General features: G+C 39.5%; 1 protein-coding gene and 1 non-coding gene across 2 annotated transcripts in view; both read right to left on the bottom strand.

The window, feature by feature from the left end:
• Positions 1–21,606, bottom strand: part of polr1a (RNA polymerase I subunit A) — a 43,596-nt gene that overhangs the window by 9,859 nt on the left and 12,131 nt on the right. Inside the window, exons 19-29 of the mRNA XM_028008348.1 lie at positions 20,584–20,666; positions 19,078–19,236; positions 5,763–5,861; positions 5,478–5,630; positions 4,475–4,557; positions 4,160–4,325; positions 2,442–2,565; positions 2,244–2,341; positions 1,956–2,155; positions 358–525; positions 137–272 (exon numbers count right to left, since the gene is read on the bottom strand). Coding sequence (XP_027864149.1) covers positions 137–272; positions 358–525; positions 1,956–2,155; positions 2,244–2,341; positions 2,442–2,565; positions 4,160–4,325; positions 4,475–4,557; positions 5,478–5,630; positions 5,763–5,861; positions 19,078–19,236; positions 20,584–20,666 — 1,469 coding nt within the window. The remainder of the gene's footprint in view (positions 1–136; positions 273–357; positions 526–1,955; positions 2,156–2,243; positions 2,342–2,441; positions 2,566–4,159; positions 4,326–4,474; positions 4,558–5,477; positions 5,631–5,762; positions 5,862–19,077; positions 19,237–20,583; positions 20,667–21,606) is intronic.
• On the bottom strand, positions 20,403–20,538 carry LOC114139768 (small nucleolar RNA SNORA5). The gene has a single exon (XR_003594509.1). It is a non-coding gene; the product is annotated as a small nucleolar RNA SNORA5 (small nucleolar RNA).

Raw genomic sequence — 21,606 nt, 5'->3', positions numbered from 1 at the left:
AAAGAAAAGCCCAAGATTAAGACTGGGCTTTGATGAAGGAGAAACAGAAAGAGCCTACAGCGGAGGAGATGAGTAAAGCACCATGTAACAGAGGAAGAGAAACTGGTAAGAAAACCAAACTGTGACGGCCTCAGACCTCAGCCAGGCAGACTCTGGCGAGCTGTTTCCGCAGCGTTTTGGCCCTCTTCAAGGCCTTCTTGTTGTTCAGCACCGGGACGCTCATCATGGGGGTTTTAATGTTGGAACTGGCCACCATCAGGATCTCCCTCAGTCTGGAAGATTGGTGTTGGCTCTCGTTAAAATGAGACGTCAACGATAACGATGGACACAAGGGTTGTGAGTGTGAGGGGTTGTTACCGGGGGATTCCCAGAGTGACGTTCATCTCTCCTCTGCCCGCGAAGTGGAAGGTGTTGAGGGTCATCTGGGTGGAGGGCTCGCCTATGGACTGAGCTGCCAGCAGGCCCACAGCTTCCCCCGGGTCGCACAGGGAGCGCTGCCACTTATAGTGAAGCAGCTGCCGCAGCCTGCAATCATTCATTACTGTACGTCACTCAGGTGCTTTTACAGCAGAGGAGAAACAATCAAACAGGAATCTAATTCTAGCTGTACAGAACAGAGTGGGAGGTTGTGCCAAAAAAACATAATTGTTATTTACCAACCATTCAAAATGTCCCAAAAATCTATTTAAAATGCCCTAAAAACTTAATTAAAATGTCCAAAAATCATTTTAATTGCAAATATTTTTGAAATGTCCCCTCACGTACCAAAAAAGAAGAAAAGTCCCCAAAATGATACTCGTAAATTGTATACCAGTGCCATACTGTTACTGTAATATGTGCAATGTACTGAATTTAATGTAAATTACTCTTTGCCAACCAGATAGGTTTATATTTACACTTTTGTTTGTGTTTGTTCTGTTTATAAGTGAAAAATTAGTAAAAATTTAATTACAAACAAAAATCCCAAATACTGATTAAAAATAGCCCCAAATTGACTAAAATTATCTCTAAAATCAATTCAGTGACCCAAAACCAATTAAAAACAACCTCAAAAGATCGACTTCAAATGACCCAAAAAGCAATCAAAATTTACTCAGAATGAATTGAAAATGTCCCAAAAACTGATTCAAATTGAAAAAAACAATCTGTCATCTGTCAGCCTGCATTGTGTAACTCAGCTTGACATTCCAGCTACAAAAACATATCAGATGGCTAAAAACTCCATCTGATAACTGGAACTTGCAACGCCATCGTCCATGGAGGAGCCTGTCTGAGGAAACGTGACGCTTTGCTGAAGCAAAACAGAAACACATGCAGGGAGAGAGAGAGTACTTCCATTTAATCACGGATTCATATTTAAAACTTTATAAATGTGAGGAAAAAAAACCCACTTCAATATTTCCATTTGTCATTCTGCCTTGCAGAGGCAGACAGGATTCTTTGCACACTGATGGATTAAGGCAGAAATCACCGATATGAGTTGAAAATTGATTTTGAATCTAATTATTAGATGGTAAAATATTCCCACCTCTGGTATTTTGGTGTACGTATGAGGCAGAAATGTCATAAAGCTCAAAAGGAAAATCAAGAAAAATGCTGAACATTTAAAGCAATTTGAAGAGTAAAATATTGTGATAAAGATTGCTTCACTGACTGCAACAGACAACATGAAAACAAGGTGGGACTTAAGGATATTTTCAGCGATTTGGAAACGTAACATATTTTTACCCCACTTCCTCACCACTTACCATAAAGCAGTTTCCTAGAAGTTGAACTAAGTTTGATTACGTGTTCAAACGCCTCTGATGGTGACAGATCTGACCACAGTTCAACTACAGACTTTATTTTCATCTTTTTAGCAGCACTCAGATTAGTGCACGGCTACAAAGTGGAAGGAAAAGGATGCGAGGTTCAATCGTCCACTAAGAAAAGTTGTTTTTATTGCTTTTCAGTACCTCTGTGTCTCCATGCTGTCCTCCGTGGCGTTGCCTCTGTTCTGAAGGTACTTCTCGGTGATGTCATGGAAGTTTTCCGACACCGACCCGAAGCAGACGTCAGGCCTGAACAGACCCAGGGTCGGCTCGGGGCAGCGGGACGACCGCCTGGTGTATTTGGCTCTGCCGGCTTCGTCCAGAGAGTGCCAGTCCTTCACCAACTGATGAGACAAAGAGAGAGAGAGAGAGAGAAGGGTTCAGACGACACTGTACATATATGCGGGAAGTCAAACTAAAACAGACTTTTACCTGCAGCACTGCGGGATCTTGAGCGGGCAGCGGCTCAGTTGACGGCATGGCCTCTCGCAGTTTCGCTAACTTCTTCTGGGAAAACAGCAGAAAGGCTCCTGGCACGGAAAACACGGTCAAATCAAAATTTATGGAAAAAACATAAAATAAAAATAGAGCAGCAATCCAAACATTTTTTTGTTTTATATATATATATACCTCTGCGAGGACACGCCAGCTCCCTCTTCGTTTTCCAACGCTGGATGGCTGTGAAGTGGCGGGCTGCAGTGTGAGGGTCCAAATGGGCCAGAACGCTGTCCAGGTCCTGTGACCTCCTGATGACCTGAGGAGGAACAGGACGCACAGGCAAAGGAAGTTTTAAATGATTCTTCAAATTAAAACTGTATGCTCAACTGTGACAATAGCAACAGGAGAAGAAGAAAGAACAGAAAACACATTTTACAGCCGTAAGAAAGAAGAAGCCAAATTTAAAGTTCTGAAAACATTTATATGGTATTCTGATTCTGGATATTCCATCAATAAATCTTTCTTTGCATCTTTTCTTTGTTTTTCTTCCTTCTTTCTTTTCCTTCTTTGTACTTTTTTCTTCATCCTCTCTTTATTGTATGTTTCTTTCAAAACTGTGGAGTTTATTGGTCTAAACTTGCCCTTGCATTTGGTGCAGGTTGTCCAAAAAACGAAGCTGGCGAGTGGAAATTGTTACGTTTTTGTCATAAGACAAGCATTTATATTAGTAGAAGAAAGAAGAACAATGTAGCAGGGGAAAAGCTGACAAAATGCTCACTTAAACGGTTAAATACAGAATTAAAGTTGAGTTTTAATGACGCTGTGTGTTCTGTGGTTGATGGACGGTTCGTTTTTAACGCTGCGTTTATGTGAATGCTTCTTTAAAAATAAAATAAAAAATTGATTTACTTCTCTTTTATTTCCCTCCTTCCTTTCAACAAGCAGAGTGAATGTTCTTGTGGTTTGTAGAGATGCAATTTTGAAAAAAAACTTATTTTCCTATTAAAACCTTTAGCGCTAGCATGAGGTGACTTTTGCTTTTGGCCATTATAAAAATTTGTTAATTTCACAAAATTGCAACGGAGACACTTTTTTCACACAAGTCACATGATCAACAAGCGGATGTTGCCCGCTGCTGCAAACCACGAGGAAGATGGCAGGAAGTAGTTGGAAGATCATTAAATTTTTGGTTTTTTTTTGCGGCGCTAGTGGCTCGTATTTTTTCAACAGTAGGCAGACAGGAAGGAGGGTGAGGAGAGGGGGAAAGACATGCGGTAAAGGTCGTCGGGACCGGGAGTCGAACCCGCGATGTCCGCGTTGAGGACTAAGGCCTCCAAACGTGGGGCGTGCTAACCCCCTGCGCCACCACAGCACGCCCCGGAAGATCATTAATGACTTATCGCGTGAACAAACTTATTCAACTTCAAGTGTGATTTTTAATTGCGTTTGATATCTAATAAAAACACTGCAATTGAGAGCCCATGTTGTTTCAACATCAGCAAAATATTGACAAAGCTTTGTGCAGATTTGTAATTTAAACGCAGCTATTTATGGTGAAAATGGCCGACTTTGACCCCTTCTTTTGATAACTTCACCGTAGAAGAGAATTGTTGTCAGCCTTTAGTGATTAGATACGGTGCATTCACTGACAAGAAAAAAGATGCGATTATTCATTTTCAACCATTTGATCAGCGATCAGGGATGTTTGGAAGTAAAAATCTCTTTTTGCAGACCCCAGTTGGTTTTGCGGTACATCCCTAAGTACAACATCAACAAGATGGAATTTAAAAAAATATTAAATTATGCTAGCAAATTATGACAAATATTTCCAAAAAGTAGCAACTTTTTAAAATAAAATCAGTCTAGCCTCCCCACAGAAAGCCAGTCAGTGTCTGTGTTTATTGCGACACCTCGTGGTTGTTCTCGATGAACGGGAACTGCCTCGGCTGCAGGAACTGGGTCTTGGGGATGTCCAGCCCATCCTCGCCGTACAGGAACTGGATCACGGAGCCGTCGCTGTCTCTGACGGTCAGGTCGTACTGCACCACCAGACCCTCCAGGTGCTTTATGATGCATCTGAGGAGCAGAAGGCAGCAGATGAAGAGAAGAGGAAGCACAGCAGTCCCACACATTTACAACCACTTCAACTTCCCAACACCGGCTGATGATGAGGCTAAAATTTGCTTCGTTTCCATCAGGAAAAGTTTTGTGTAAAGGTGAGTTACCGCTGGAGATATCCTGATCGGGACGTTTTCACAGCCGTGTCCACCAGTCCTTCTCTACCAGCCATGCAGTGGAAGAAAAACTCCTGGTGACACATCACAATCATCAGGGTTTCTGCAGGTTTCACCAACTCAAAGTTAAGACTTTTTAAGAACATTAATTAAATTAAAGACCGAAATCACAACAGAAATGTACAAAACAAAATAGCATATTTTATACAGTACTGGTGCCAAGCCTTTTTTTTCACAGACAACACCTAGACTTGTGTCAGGTGTAGTGGAGCCAAGTGGTGATAAATTTGCAACCATGATGAACTCAAAAAAGCTAGCTAGGTAGTTAGCAAAGGTATATTAGCAGCTAGTTAACGGTGGCCTCAACCGCCTCGAGTCACAGAACGCAAAAAAGATATCTGAATGCGACTCAAATGTCTGCCTGACAGAAAAATCCCAAGAGGAAAACAAACTACAATTTCATTAACTAGAAAACAAAACTTTTAAGACCTATGGTTAACATATTTAAGGCCATCTTAATTTTTTCTAATGAATTGAAGACATTTTAATGCTTTAACTCTAGCTTCATGAATTTAAGACTTTACAGATACAGAGACCTTGATTATGGAGTAACAAAGTTTTTTATTAATGCGAAGGCGCCAAAGTACAAGCATGGACATAAGTAATAAAAATAATCAACATGTGGTTGGAAAACCCAATGATTTATGCTTCAATTTAATATTAGAGCTCATTCTATTTTTTATGGGACAAAGATAATATAGAATATGTTATAGAACTAAAATCCTATTAGTCTTAGGAATATAAGTAGCACAACTTCCCAAATAATTTCACTTTATTACTAACGAGTTTATTTATGACACGTTTAGTAAGCAACTGTTTTATCTGCTGCTGCATGTGCAACTTAACCTGCACGTATCTGACAGTCTGCCTGTCATAATGTCCTTCTGTAGCCAAACACAAAACGCCCTCCACCTCCACAGCCGAGTGGACGAACCTGTGGTTTGATTCCTGTGAGGAAGCGTCCAGAAACGAAGCCCCCCGCGCCGGGTGAAGGGTCGTATGGCTGGAAGCAAGGCAGAAACTTTCCTGAAGGCATCAGGGGCGGCCTGCGGCCCTCCAGCTCGATCTGACCCAGCAGGCAGGAGATCTGGAACGAGCAGCAACAAACGGGATCAGAACTAGGAGTGCGCTGAAAAGAGGGTTGACATTTTTTTCCTTCACAATCCATATAAAATGGAGGACAGGACGCTGTGGGAAGATGAGGGTGAACTTGCATCACCTGCATGGTGTTGACGGTGGAGCCTTTAGCTCCAGACTGCACCATGAGCTGGAGGTTGTTGTCTGGGAACGGGGTGTGCAGTCCGACCGGCATACACACCTGCACACCAACACATGGTCACTGAAACACACTTTGATACACACAAAGTGGTGATGCTTCATCCTGTTAGAGCGTCAAACTACAAACTGCCGTTACACGTCTGAGTACATGAACTCGTTGGATTTCATCTGGTTTTTTTCCCCACTGCAAAGACTTCTGATTTTTTAGCATATGGGCAATAAGTTGCAAACTGATATCTCCAAAATAAACCAAGAAAATAAATGTTGAAAAATATCTCGAGAGGATAATCCACAAAGAAATACAGATTTAATAAAAGTTGTGAAGAGTAGTATCTTTATTTTAAAAACTATCATTTCAGTTTGTTTTTTGCATCTAAACTGAATCTAAAAAAATTATAAAATGTCTGTTTATCTGTTAGTAATGCAAAAACAAGAAATGATAAGTGAAACATAGGCCTGTCACGATAACAAATTTTTCTGAACAATCAAATGTCTCAAAAATTATTGTGATGAACGATAATATTGTTTGAAGATCTTTTTACACTGATGTAATGGAAATGACGTAATAACGCATGCGATTTCCTGCCAAAGATAGATACACTTTATTTTCAAAAGAACACTAAACACTGGAGCTGATAAACAAAATAAACAAAACTACCAAAAACAAAAATAAAATGGATTCTCAGTCTCCATTAACAAAAAATTTACTTGAAAAAAAACTAAACAACATAAAGCCAAAGTGGAAATAAATACTGCATTCAACCAAAAGAGTGTAGATTATGAAGTCTGTATATTATGTTGCCCTTCAGTAATAATTAGATTTAAATAGAGAAAATGGGCACATTGACTACCTGATGCAATAATTCACACTACAAGGTTTTTTTGCCCCTATTTTTCCCCTTAAGACAATATTAGAACGCCGACCGTTCTAACATTGTCGCTTACGATTTCGTAACCAATCCTCCTGTAGTGTTTGGTGTGTTACGGTAGATCAGGAGGCTCAATACGTCGATCACTGGAAGGTTTTGAGTTGATCTCGACAGTTGGTGACAAACTGAACACCCAGGACGATGAGACCAGAACTTCCTCTTCTGACACGTTCATCAAAATATTCACTAAGGTCCTAAACGTTTGTAGCTTCATTAAAGAATAATATATATATATATATATATATATATATATATATATATATATATATACAGTATATACAGTATATAGATCTATATACAGTACATATACATATATGTGATACTTTTCTATTCAATTATTATTTGTTTAAGATCTGAGTTTAATCAATCCCAATATTAGTTGTTCAACAAATTACATCATTATTGATAATTTCAGAACAAGGTAGTATAAAATATTGTGAAGAAAACTCGAGCTCATCCCACTTCCCCATGCTGGAGATTTAAGTTTAACAGTAATAATAAATAAAGTTATCTTTAAAATGAATCACTCAAGTGACATCAAGTGACAACAGAGATGATCAGCGCCTTATTTGGAAACAGGTTGTTGAACAATTTAAATGTTTCAAAGAAAAGGTTGTGCAGGCAATGGACGTAGGAGGACTATTGGGCAATCCTGAGACATTAGCACAGACATCAAGACATAATGTCTGTAAAACAGTGATGGATATGAGATCATCTGTCTGAGCAGACAACCAATTAAACAAGCACAGCAACAGTGCTAGACAATGCAAACACACCAAAATGGTGGATAAACCCTATAAAAGGTGGGTGCAAAAGAGGAATCTTTGGTTGGATCCTCCAGGCAGCTTCGAGCCAAGATCGAGACGGACAAAGAACTCTGCAGCTGAAGAAGAGCCGGGGTCACAGAGCCGAAGACTGTCCTGCACATGGGGACCAACCCGTTAGCCCCGCAACATGTGGCTTCAAATGGCACTTCTCTCATCAGCTGGGTTCAGACCCCAAAGACAAAGATGAAGACAAAGGCAAAGACAAAAGCAAAGACCAAAGGCAAAGAAGAAGAACTGGTGCCTTCCTTCCTGCCAGCACCCACGTTCTGTCATCATCCATGCGGAGAAGAAGCTCATCAGACCTACAGAGATCCTTGCCTTCGTCGATCAACTTCCTCCTCCTGCTGCAGCACCTTCTTCATCATCAGGCCAGGTCTGGGGTTTGAAAAGCCATGCTCCATTCGTCTCTCTCAAAGGTTCCCTTTTTTAGTTCTCAGTGTCAGCATTAGGGAAAGATAGACTAGATGATTGATTTTACTTATTTGATTATTTCTGCTACTGAATTAAGCTGTACTGACCCTTGCAAAACTGCCTTACTAATAAAATACTTAGCATAAAGAAAATCTAAAGATGTTGTGGACATTCAGTTAATGAGTCACCTTAAGGTTCTTTGATGGTTGTAAAATAGCTCTGATGTTTGATTCTGGAGAGGAAAAAGTGGAAAATGTTTTATAGGTTGCTGGTAGCCCATATGTGAAACAACATCCTTGGGACTCGCCAAGTCAATAAAACCAACCTGGTTCTGTACCAAGTGCCAGTTGTCATAAAGAGAAGAGCGACCGTTAACAGGTGAGCTCTGTGAAACTAGTTGGCTGCAGGCTGCTCAGTCTGGCTAATTCACAGGGGGAAGAAGGTTGGGACACCTGGATGTAGTTCGTCAGGAACCAGGCGAATCTTTTCTCGATGCCAGCTTAAACAGAGTTTACTTCAGTTCTGGACAGGATAAAACCCAGCAGATTTAGGAAACTCAATTAACCCGATAGACAGGGAGCTGGTAGCACATCTCCTCTCTCAGAAGAGGAAGTAGAGTGAGAGAGGAGAGAGACTGAAGAGGGGGGAGATGTTGCGCAACAACAAATTAAATTTGATCATTAACATAGAGTTAACAAAGATTAGAGAAAATTTTGTTTTGCAAATGTTTATAAAATCTGAACAATTTCCTCCCAGAACCAAATTAATAATGGATAAAGACAATTCATATGGCAGCAGGTACAGAAAACCAAGGTAGAAATCTATTGTTAATCAATTCATGTTAAATAAATGGGAAAAAAAATTACTTATTAAATATTTGGTCATAATTTCAGTTTGAGTCGGGCAGAACTTATCTGTTCGTTCCCATAGCAACGATCAGAAGCAGGACCCTCCCCAGGACCACAGTGACCTCACTGATGAGGTCACAGACGACATCATGAACATCACAACAGATCAAAGAAGTTCTGAGGCTTTAACTGCTTGAATCTCAACACATCAGTTAGAATCCAAACGTTTCAGTGAGATTCAGGTTTTGTGTCTAGTGAGAATTTTTGTGTTTCCAAAATGCCATACCCTTTAATTTTCCCAATTGGTTTTGGACTAGGATATCTGGTGACGACAGGGATGAGGAAAGTGTTCAACCATTTCTTTCCTGGAAATGATTCAGGCATAAGTACCTCCAAGTACCTCCGAGTACCTCCAGTACCTGTTGAGAGAGATTTGTTTTGGGACGGGCTTCCATCGGATCCCAGACATAGAGCTGACCCGGCTGGGAAAGTTTCTTCTGTACAAAATCTGAGTCCTTTCTCAAGCTCCCAGGATGATGAGAAAGATTTGTTTTGGGACGGGTTTCCATTGGTTCCCAGACACAGAGCTGACCCGGCTGGGGAAGTTTCTTCTGCCCAAAATCTAAGTCGTCTCTCAAGCTCCCAGGATGATGAGAGAGATTTGTTTTGGGACGGGTTAACACACAGGAGCAGGAGTGAAGGCCCAGGCGGTAAGACTGGTGTTCGCAAACACAAAACCGCCCTGAAAAAGGGCAGGAGGGAGTCAAAAGATGAAGAAATATTTTTGGAACGTTCAGAACAGTTTGTAGAGACTTCAACCTCAGAAGAAGAGGAACAACTTTGGAACCGGATGTTACTGATTCCGCAAAAGGAAAACTACCCCGAATTGGACAGTTCAAGCTTAGAAGAAGAGGAAAAACTTTGGAACCGTATTGTACTGATTCCCCCCAAAGAAAAATACCCCGAATGGGACAGATCAAGCTCAGCAGAAGAGGATTCATGAGAAGCAAACACATGAAGAGAAACGCCACACTCCACACTCCACAGAAAATCCCACCTAATGGTTTCTCCTGCCACTAATCTCCAAAACAACAAAGCTGTTTTTTTAGAGGAGGAAGAAACATTGAATTTTGTGAATAAACTATCAAAAGTTAACATCCTGTTTGCAGGTTTCTCCCCGGGCGCTCCGGCTTCCTGCCACAATCTAAAAAGATTTAATGCGTTTATGATGGATGGATGTTAATAACATTACTATATATAAATTGATATATGTATCCATCTAGCAATCAAAAGATATATATATATATACAGTACAGACCAAAAGTTTGGACACAACTGTGTGTCCAAACTTTTGGTCCAAATCTTTTTGCAAGAGGAAGGAACATGATGAACAAGTAATCAGTTAAACACAGAACAAGGCAAAGACAAATAAAATGAACACAGACACAAACACACGCACACACTTATTCCTAAAGAGAACTTAGATCAATAAACCTAAGATTTTACAGATAGAGAGAGAAGGCTGAAGTACCCAGAGAGCACCCACGCAAACATACAAAAGAGCCTGAAAATTCAATGTATAAACATCCCAATCCAGGATTCAAACCCAGCATCTTTTTGATGCAAGACAGCAGTGCTAACAATTAATATATTCACTTTAGATTTTACTAGAAAACAGTTACATTTGTTGACCTAATATTCTGAGCAAATGCTTTCTTTAATAGTCATTTGCAGGGGCTGCACAGTTACCAAGTCAATAAAATGTTCATACTCTGAAAAGCCCAGACTTAAACCTAAAGTTACTTCACCAAGCTGCTGGTCTTACATCATCCTCCGCTCCCCTGTGCTGCATCTATAAACACCACTGTTATTGACTTCCCACACAGTGGATGATATCTACCTTAAATCTTCAATGTTAAATATTAAATGAAATGTTTACCTCTGCACACAGCATTTCTTTTGATGTCATCTTCCTTTTGCCATACGAGTATATTATATATTTATATGCTATTATATAAATGGTATCAAGACAATGACCATTACGGTTTTGTAGAATCTCTGTTCAGTGTTAAATATTCTCATTATAGTTTGCCCAGAAAAAAGTGCTGTGGGTTTAGAGCTGACCAAAAGCACTTCAAATTCTTTGAACAAAAGAATCTCTAAATCAGATAGAAATGTCATTAGCCAGCTGCAGCGAACCTCCATGTGATTTCTTTCACTGCTTACACTGTCCATTACACTCCAAATTAAATATACTTGCAAATAAGCAATAGATAGCTCACTGTGGGTGCAAATAGCATATATTTTTCTTCTTCTCCATTGTTCTTGCAGTCCCCCATCTGGAAGCCCCTCTGAGAGCCACGTCACTTATATTAGGAACTGACTGGCAAGCTGATTTCCTAATGATGCAACCACACCAACCGTTTCTGGTGTGTTGGAGTAAGGAATTCTAGGAAAACAGCTCAATGAAGACTAAAAGGATTTATAGACTGCATAAGTGCATGAAAGAATCAAAGCAATGCACCAGGTATGTTTTTGATGAGGGAATAGCTATAACATGATATAAAGCTCATTAAATATTTTGTGCCACCCAACTTGAAAGCAAAAACTTCTTAAATTAAAAAAAATTTAAAAGCTTGCATGGCTTCTGACAACATTGGAACCTCTAAGATGGACTTTAATATCCAAGTGGGAGGACTTGTTAAGCTTGTTTCTGCTGTATTCTCCTTCACCCCAAATCAAATTTAAATCAGTTTCACTCCCTCTCCCCCAGTAGATGTGGCTGCACCACTTCGCTGTCACTGTTTGTTGGGTTGACGCGGACCACTGTGGGTACCATTCAACAACTCTCAGCTCAGAGACTCTGGGATTTACTCTAGCATAATATGCATCCCTTGGTTATTCTCATGCAATAAATGGCAATTACAGATCATTAGATCCTTTACTTCCCCCCTCTCAACAATGTACAATAAGAATCCTTCGTCATATTTCCATTTTGTTGCTTCTTAAAAGTTTCAGGACCATGTCAGGGGGGATTTCCTTGAGCAGAGCTTTCTGAATTATCTCTCCTGACATGTTCGTCCTGAATTAGAGATGATATAGTGACTCGGGAATGTGTGGAGTAAATAGCAAGATCTTCGTGTGTTGGGTGGTAGTTAGGCCTGTCACGATAGCAAATTTTGCTGAGCGATTAATTGTCTCAAAAAATTATTACGATAATATTGTCTGAAGACCTTTTTACACTGATTTAATGGAAATGACGTAATAACGCATGCGATTTCCTGCCAAAGATAGATACACTTTATTTTCAAAAGGAACACTAAACACTGGAGCTGATAAACAAAATAAACAAAACTACCAAAAACAAAAATAAAATGGATTCTCAGTCTCCATTAACAAAAAATTTACTTGAAAAAAAACTAAACAACATAAAGCCAAAGTGGAAATAAATACTGCATTCAACCAAAAGAGTGTAGATTATGAAGTCTGTATATTATGTTGCCCTTCAGTAATAATTAGATTTAAATAGAGAAAATGGGCACATTGACTACCTGATGCAATAATTCACACTACAAGGTTTTTTTGCCCCTATTTTTCCCCTTAAGACAATATTAGAACGCCGACCGTTCTAACATTGTCGCTTACGATTTCGTAACCAATCCTCCTGTAGTGTTTGGTGTGTTACGGTAGATCAGGAGGCTCAATACGTCGATCACTGGAAGGTTTTGAGTTGATCTCGACAGTTGGTGACAAACTGAACACCCAGGACGATGAGACCAGAACTTCCTCTTCTGACACGTTCATCAAAATATTCACTAAGGTCCTAAACGTTTGTAGCTTCATTAAAGAATAATATATATATATATATATATATATATATATATATATATATACAGTATATACAGTATATAGATCTATATACAGTACATATACATATATGTGATACTTTTCTATTCAATTATTATTTGTTTAAGATCTGAGTTTAATCAATCCCAATATTAGTTGTTCAACAAATTACATCATTATTGATAATTTCAGAACAAGGTAGTATAAAATATTGTGAAGAAAACTCGAGCTCATCCCACTTCCCCATGCTGGAGATTTAAGTTTAACAGTAATAATAAATAAAGTTATCTTTAAAATGAATCACTCAAGTGACATCAAGTGACAACAGAGATGATCAGCGCCTTATTTGGAAACAGGTTGTTGAACAATTTAAATGTTTCAAAGAAAAGGTTGTGCAGGCAATGGACGTAGGAGGACTATTGGGCAATCCTGAGACATTAGCACAGACATCAAGACATAATGTCTGTAAAACAGTGATGGATATGAGATCATCTGTCTGAGCAGACAACCAATTAAACAAGCACAGCAACAGTGCTAGACAATGCAAACACACCAAAATGGTGGATAAACCCTATAAAAGGTGGGTGCAAAAGAGGAATCTTTGGTTGGATCCTCCAGGCAGCTTCGAGCCAAGATCGAGACGGACAAAGAACTCTGCAGCTGAAGAAGAGCCGGGGTCACAGAGCCGAAGACTGTCCTGCACATGGGGACCAACCCGTTAGCCCCGCAACATGTGGCTTCAAATGGCACTTCTCTCATCAGCTGGGTTCAGACCCCAAAGACAAAGATGAAGACAAAGGCAAAGACAAAAGCAAAGACCAAAGGCAAAGAAGAAGAACTGGTGCCTTCCTTCCTGCCAGCACCCACGTTCTGTCATCATCCATGCGGAGAAGAAGCTCATCAGACCTACAGAGATCCTTGCCTTCGTCGATCAACTTCCTCCTCCTGCTGCAGCACCTTCTTCATCATCAGGCCAGGTCTGGGGTTTGAAAAGCCATGCTCCATTCGTCTCTCTCAAAGGTTCCCTTTTTTAGTTCTCAGTGTCAGCATTAGGGAAAGATAGACTAGATGATTGATTTTACTTATTTGATTATTTCTGCTACTGAATTAAGCTGTACTGACCCTTGCAAAACTGCCTTACTAATAAAATACTTAGCATAAAGAAAATCTAAAGATGTTGTGGACATTCAGTTAATGAGTCACCTTAAGGTTCTTTGATGGTTGTAAAATAGCTCTGATGTTTGATTCTGGAGAGGAAAAAGTGGAAAATGTTTTATAGGTTGCTGGTAGCCCATATGTGAAACAACATCCCTGGGACTCGCCAAGTCAATAAAACCAACCTGGTTCTGTACCAAGTGCCAGTTGTCATAAAGAGAAGAGCGACCGTTAACAGGTGAGCTCTGTGAAACTAGTTGGCTGCAGGCTGCTCAGTCTGGCTAATTCACAGGGGGAAGAAGGTTGGGACACCTGGATGTAGTTCGTCAGGAACCAGGCGAATCTTTTCTCGATGCCAGCTTAAACAGAGTTTACTTCAGTTCTGGACAGGATAAAACCCAGCAGATTTAGGAAACTCAATTAACCCGATAGACAGGGAGCTGGTAGCACATCTCCTCTCTCAGAAGAGGAAGTAGAGTGAGAGAGGAGAGAGACTGAAGAGGGGGGAGATGTTGCGCAACAACAAATTAAATTTGATCATTAACATAGAGTTAACAAAGATTAGAGAAAATTTTGTTTTGCAAATGTTTATAAAATCTGAACAATTTCCTCCCAGAACCAAATTAATAATGGATAAAGACAATTCATATGGCAGCAGGTACAGAAAACCAAGGTAGAAATCTATTGTTAATCAATTCATGTTAAATAAATGGGAAAAAAAATTACTTATTAAATATTTGGTCATAATTTCAGTTTGAGTCGGGCAGAACTTATCTGTTCGTTCCCATAGCAACGATCAGAAGCAGGACCCTCCCCAGGACCACAGTGACCTCACTGATGAGGTCACAGACGACATCATGAACATCACAACAGATCAAAGAAGTTCTGAGGCTTTAACTGCTTGAATCTCAACACATCAGTTAGAATCCAAACGTTTCAGTGAGATTCAGGTTTTGTGTCTAGTGAGAATTTTTGTGTTTCCAAAATGCCATACCCTTTAATTTTCCCAATTGGTTTTGGACTAGGATATCTGGTGACGACAGGGATGAGGAAAGTGTTCAACCATTTCTTTCCTGGAAATGATTCAGGCATAAGTACCTCCAAGTACCTCCGAGTACCTCCAGTACCTGTTGAGAGAGATTTGTTTTGGGACGGGCTTCCATCGGATCCCAGACATAGAGCTGACCCGGCTGGGAAAGTTTCTTCTGTACAAAATCTGAGTCCTTTCTCAAGCTCCCAGGATGATGAGAAAGATTTGTTTTGGGACGGGTTTCCATTGGTTCCCAGACACAGAGCTGACCCGGCTGGGGAAGTTTCTTCTGCCCAAAATCTAAGTCGTCTCTCAAGCTCCCAGGATGATGAGAGAGATTTGTTTTGGGACGGGTTAACACACAGGAGCAGGAGTGAAGGCCCAGGCGGTAAGACTGGTGTTCGCAAACACAAAACCGCCCTGAAAAAGGGCAGGAGGGAGTCAAAAGATGAAGAAATATTTTTGGAACGTTCAGAACAGTTTGTAGAGACTTCAACCTCAGAAGAAGAGGAACAACTTTGGAACCGGATGTTACTGATTCCGCAAAAGGAAAACTACCCCGAATTGGACAGTTCAAGCTTAGAAGAAGAGGAAAAACTTTGGAACCGTATTGTACTGATTCCCCCCAAAGAAAAATACCCCGAATGGGACAGATCAAGCTCAGCAGAAGAGGATTCATGAGAAGCAAACACATGAAGAGAAACGCCACACTCCACACTCCACAGAAAATCCCACCTAATGGTTTCTCCTGCCACTAATCTCCAAAACAACAAAGCTGTTTTTTTAGAGGAGGAAGAAACATTGAATTTTGTGAATAAACTATCAAAAGTTAACATCCTGTTTGCAGGTTTCTCCCCGGGCGCTCCGGCTTCCTGCCACAATCTAAAAAGATTTAATGCGTTTATGATGGATGGATGTTAATAACATTACTATATATAAATTGATATATGTATCCATCTAGCAATCAAAAGATATATATATATATACAGTACAGACCAAAAGTTTGGACACAACTGTGTGTCCAAACTTTTGGTCCAAATCTTTTTGCAAGAGGAAGGAACATGATGAACAAGTAATCAGTTAAACACAGAACAAGGCAAAGACAAATAAAATGAACACAGACACAAACACACGCACACACTTATTCCTAAAGAGAACTTAGATCAATAAACCTAAGATTTTACAGATAGAGAGAGAAGGCTGAAGTACCCAGAGAGCACCCACGCAAACATACAAAAGAGCCTGAAAATTCAATGTATAAACATCCCAATCCAGGATTCAAACCCAGCATCTTTTTGATGCAAGACAGCAGTGCTAACAATTAATATATTCACTTTAGATTTTACTAGAAAACAGTTACATTTGTTGACCTAATATTCTGAGCAAATGCTTTCTTTAATAGTCATTTGCAGGGGCTGCACAGTTACCAAGTCAATAAAATGTTCATACTCTGAAAAGCCCAGACTTAAACCTAAAGTTACTTCACCAAGCTGCTGGTCTTACATCATCCTCCGCTCCCCTGTGCTGCATCTATAAACACCACTGTTATTGACTTCCCACACAGTGGATGATATCTACCTTAAATCTTCAATGTTAAATATTAAATGAAATGTTTACCTCTGCACACAGCATTTCTTTTGATGTCATCTTCCTTTTGCCATACGAGTATATTATATATTTATATGCTATTATATAAATGGTATCAAGACAATGACCATTACGGTTTTGTAGAATCTCTGTTCAGTGTTAAATATTCTCATTATAGTTTGCCCAGAAAAAAGTGCTGTGGGTTTAGAGCTGACCAAAAGCACTTCAAATTCTTTGAACAAAAGAATCTCTAAATCAGATAGAAATGTCATTAGCCAGCTGCAGCGAACCTCCATGTGATTTCTTTCACTGCTTACACTGTCCATTACACTCCAAATTAAATATACTTGCAAATAAGCAATAGATAGCTCACTGTGGGTGCAAATAGCATATATTTTTCTTCTTCTCCATTGTTCTTGCAGTCCCCCATCTGGAAGCCCCTCTGAGAGCCACGTCACTTATATTAGGAACTGACTGGCAAGCTGATTTCCTAATGATGCAACCACACCAACCGTTTCTGGTGTGTTGGAGTAAGGAATTCTAGGAAAACAGCTCAATGAAGACTAAAAGGATTTATAGACTGCATAAGTGCATGAAAGAATCAAAGCAATGCACCAGGTATGTTTTTGATGAGGGAATAGCTATAACATGATATAAAGCTCATTAAATATTTTGTGCCACCCAACTTGAAAGCAAAAACTTCTTAAATTAAAAAAAATTTAAAAGCTTGCATGGCTTCTGACAACATTGGAACCTCTAAGATGGACTTTAATATCCAAGTGGGAGGACTTGTTAAGCTTGTTTCTGCTGTATTCTCCTTCACCCCAAATCAAATTTAAATCAGTTTCACTCCCTCTCCCCCAGTAGATGTGGCTGCACCACTTCGCTGTCACTGTTTGTTGGGTTGACGCGGACCACTGTGGGTACCATTCAACAACTCTCAGCTCAGAGACTCTGGGATTTACTCTAGCATAATATGCATCCCTTGGTTATTCTCATGCAATAAATGGCAATTACAGATCATTAGATCCTTTACTTCCCCCCTCTCAACAATGTACAATAAGAATCCTTCGTCATATTTCCATTTTGTTGCTTCTTAAAAGTTTCAGGACCATGTCAGGGGGGATTTCCTTGAGCAGAGCTTTCTGAATTATCTCTCCTGACATGTTCGTCCTGAATTAGAGATGATATAGTGACTCGGGAATGTGTGGAGTAAATAGCAAGATCTTCGTGTGTTGGGTGGTAGTTAGGCCTGTCACGATAGCAAATTTTGCTGAGCGATTAATTGTCTCAAAAAATTATTGCGATAAACGATAATATTGTCTGAAGACCTTTTTACACTGATTTAATGGAAATGACGTAATAACGCATGCGATTTCCTGCCAAAGATAGATACACTTTATTTTCAAAAGAACACTAAACACTGGAGCTGATAAACAAAATAAACAAAACAACCAAAAACAAAATGGATTCTCAGTCTCCATTAACAAAAAATGTACTTGATAAAAACTAAACAACATAAAGCCAAAGTGGAAATAAATACTGCATTCAACCAAAAGAGTGCAGATTATGAAGTCTGTATATTATGTTGCCCTTCAGTAATAATTAGATTTAAATAGAGAAGATGGGCACATCGACTACCTGATGCAATAATTCACACTACAAGGTTTTTTTGCCCCTATTTTTCCCCTTATGACAATCTTAAAACGTTGGTCTTTCTAAGATTGTGTGGTGTGTTACGGTAGATCGTCCTCCGATCTAAATCAGGGATTTTCCCCGACTGGGCACTTTAACGCAGCCTGTTGAATGTGACAGGTAGCCAATCAGAAAGCCCGGATTCTCCTCCATGTTTTCTGAGGGGAAATTATGTCGGGGAATCCCAAACAGCTGACACGGCGCAACCCGAAGGAAACAACATTAATGTTTATTCAACATGCAAAGAATATAGAAATGACAAGAGGAGGAGTTGGAGCGAAATTGCTACCGCAGTTGATAAACCCGGTAACTTTTCAGCTGTTCTTCGTTAACGTGACGTAAATCGGTTCTAATGATTTTCATTCAGTCAGGACTTTACGCTGACACTAGCCACATGCATTGCAGGTAGATTGTAGTAAAACATTGATTAATGCCTGGTTTTAAAATTAGTTCACTGAACTTGTAGCCATTATTTTGTGCCCATTGTTGGACACCACATGGCAGGACCGAACCCGATCGAACCGTTATACCTAGGACTTCTGTCGGCTAATGTGTGGTCTGTCAGGTTTTGAAAATGGGCCGACAGCTCTAAGATTGTGTCGTGTGCGCTGGGCTTTACACTAAGGAAATGAGAAAGGAGGGTCAGTGGAGAGCACCGGAGTTGAGTCTTTTTTCATTTGGTGTCATCAACCGAAAGAGAAAAAGGCTGGAAGAGACGATAATGCCGATAATTGAAATGACGTCGATAGTTTTAATTTATCGTACGATTAATCGATTTATCGTTTATCGCGACAGGCCTAGTGAACCACAACTTTTCATATGGCAAACCAATAGTAAAAAAGTTAACATTTAAATGATTAAACACTGGAATAATTTATATGCTGTGAACGTATGGGTCATTAATGATCCCGGTGACGGAGAGTGAAACCTTGTTGATGTCGTTGTTCACTTGGTTGGCCACTTCCTTGAATTTGTGATCGGCCATGCTGAAGTCTCTCTGGTCGGGGCTGAGGTGAGCGTCCTGCCACCGACTGGCGGCTTCAGCCGGAGTCACGGTGGGAGGCAGGTTGTAGGCAGCCTGCAGGGCCTGAGGGAACACACACACGCACACACACACAACTGTTTGAAAATTACTTACCAACAAGAACCAAAGGAGATTTCATGAGCACACTTTGCTGGTGGCTTGAAGAAAGATCAGCTAAATATTTGAAACTAAGTTGCAAATTAGCAGACAACTTCTCCAGTTATGTAAATTAATCATTATTTCTACATGTTACCTGTCCCAGAGCTCCTGTTGCTATGCTGCACCATAATAATAACCTTGATGTAACTTGTTAGCTTTAAGGGGCGGGTCTTAAATTTTTTGCTAATATCCTAAACGATACAGCAAAGTTGAAGGCGGCAAAATTGAGCCTAAAGCTATTGGAGAGATACAGGATTGTCCAAACCAAGATGGCGAAAAGTACCGACGGTCAGCAGTCTGCTAGCTCAAGACAAAATGTTCAACATGAAATATACAAAGATTGGTCTTAAAAAAAAACAACTGTGAGAATCCCTCATTCACATCAGAAATTAGCGATTAATCAATTGTCAATTATTCGATTATATCTTGGAGGCTTGGAAGATTTTTGGTTTCATCTTTGGAAAATTTGGATTTCCCCCTCCCACTAATGCACGTCTTTGGTTTCCGTAGTTCAGAGTGATGTCAGTGCGGCCATCTTTGTTTAACAAATGTGTTTCACAGCAGACTTTGAATTCTATTTAACTCTGCGCAGTAATGGGGCCGTTCAACCATTTTTTTTTATTGCAATTACGAGAATAAAGTGTCACTTTTACCTGAATAAAGGAGAATAAATTTACTACTTCATTAGAAGAATGAAGTAATAATTTTATGAGAATTCCTACATGAAAATAACCTAAACATTAAAATGAGCATATTCTGAAGTTACACAGGAAATGCATCTTTTAACACACCAGCATCAAATTTAAAAAACTCTTTTTTAAATTTTAAGACGTTTTTTTCTAGTAAAATTGCACCTTCATTCTGCTACTATTACACAAATAAGAATTATTCTCACCTAATCCTAATCATCTGTCGTACAACTAACAGAAGGGATGATTAAAATAAAAAACACTTTTTGACAATATCTTTCTGTCATTTCTAATTTTTTTTTCATAGAAAAGATAGTGAGAAAAACAATGTTTAAATCGCATTTCAAATCCAACGCTGTTCAGTGTTCAGCCTTCCCGAGTGTTTGTGTGCAGTACATGTTTGTCCCCAGTGGGCATGTGGAGCACCGTGGGGCCCATAAACTGCACCGTTACTGTGGCAGCCATTTTGGCCAGTGGCATCCAGGAAGAAGGAAGCACTGAATTTGACAAGGCTGCAGGATTTCATGAGCGCATTAAGCACAAACCGGGGAGCTTCGCTCACTTTGGTGCCGATTTTCAGAGACTCTTGGATGATTTGTTTCCTCCGCATATTGGCTCCAGGTTTCACCAGAATGTCTTCCACTCCTAGATAGACACAGATGGGTAACCCAGATTTAAGGCTGGACAGAAGTATGACTCAATCTAACGCGTTTGTAACTATTACCTATAGCGTCCCTATCGAGGCCATTACAGTTAACTAAAACTAGCGAAACGACAAAAACTGAAATTGAAAAAACATTTTTGTTCACTGAAATAAAAAAAAACAGTTTGAATGAGGAAAAACAACAGTTAACAGGAACTATATTGTGCGTTTACAAAACTAAAACATACTGAAAAGACAGATATAATATCCATTATTCTTTTGTTTATTAATCTATTTATTAGCTTTCTGAACTCATGTAAAATGTATTTTTTCCCCCACAGGAAAAAAGCAGTTTAATTCAGCTGTCGGCAAATTACTGCGCTCGGACTAGTCCACAAAATGGTGACAGCAAAAGTTGGAAGAAAACGCCAAAGTCAGTTGATTTAATAAATGTTTTGAAAATGGTATGCTCTGATGTGGATTCGTTACCCAATCAGTGTATACATCATCACAATACAATACTTTGACCTTTTTGAATTCTACACTAAAATCTAAAAAAAGAAAAGAAAAAGATTACTGTAACTTCTAAAAACTAAACTAAAAAATATTTAGCTAATAAAAATGAGCAAACCCACTCTTAAAACTAACTGAATTTGAAAATATTTTTATTAGCTTTTGGGGGAAATGTGTTGGATATGTAAGAAGTTCTCCTACCAGAGCTGTTGTAGAAATGATCCTATTTGTGTTTTCTTCGTGTGTACGTGTGTTTAATTTTTGCATAAATAATACACATGTATATACTGATATCCAAAAGCTTTCTTTTTTGTTTGTTTGTTTCTTTCACACCACAAATCTGAAACAAAATGTCCAGAAAACCGCAAAACAACCTAAACACAGAGTTCCTTTAAATCTAGACTAGGAGTAAAAACCCACCTGTTTAGA

This window comes from Xiphophorus couchianus, chromosome 23 (genome assembly GCF_001444195.1).
Source record: "Xiphophorus couchianus chromosome 23, X_couchianus-1.0, whole genome shotgun sequence".
NCBI lineage: Eukaryota > Metazoa > Chordata > Actinopteri > Cyprinodontiformes > Poeciliidae > Xiphophorus > Xiphophorus couchianus.
The sequence above is the reverse complement of the archived record's forward strand: the minus strand, read 5'-3'. Positions and strand labels throughout refer to the sequence as shown.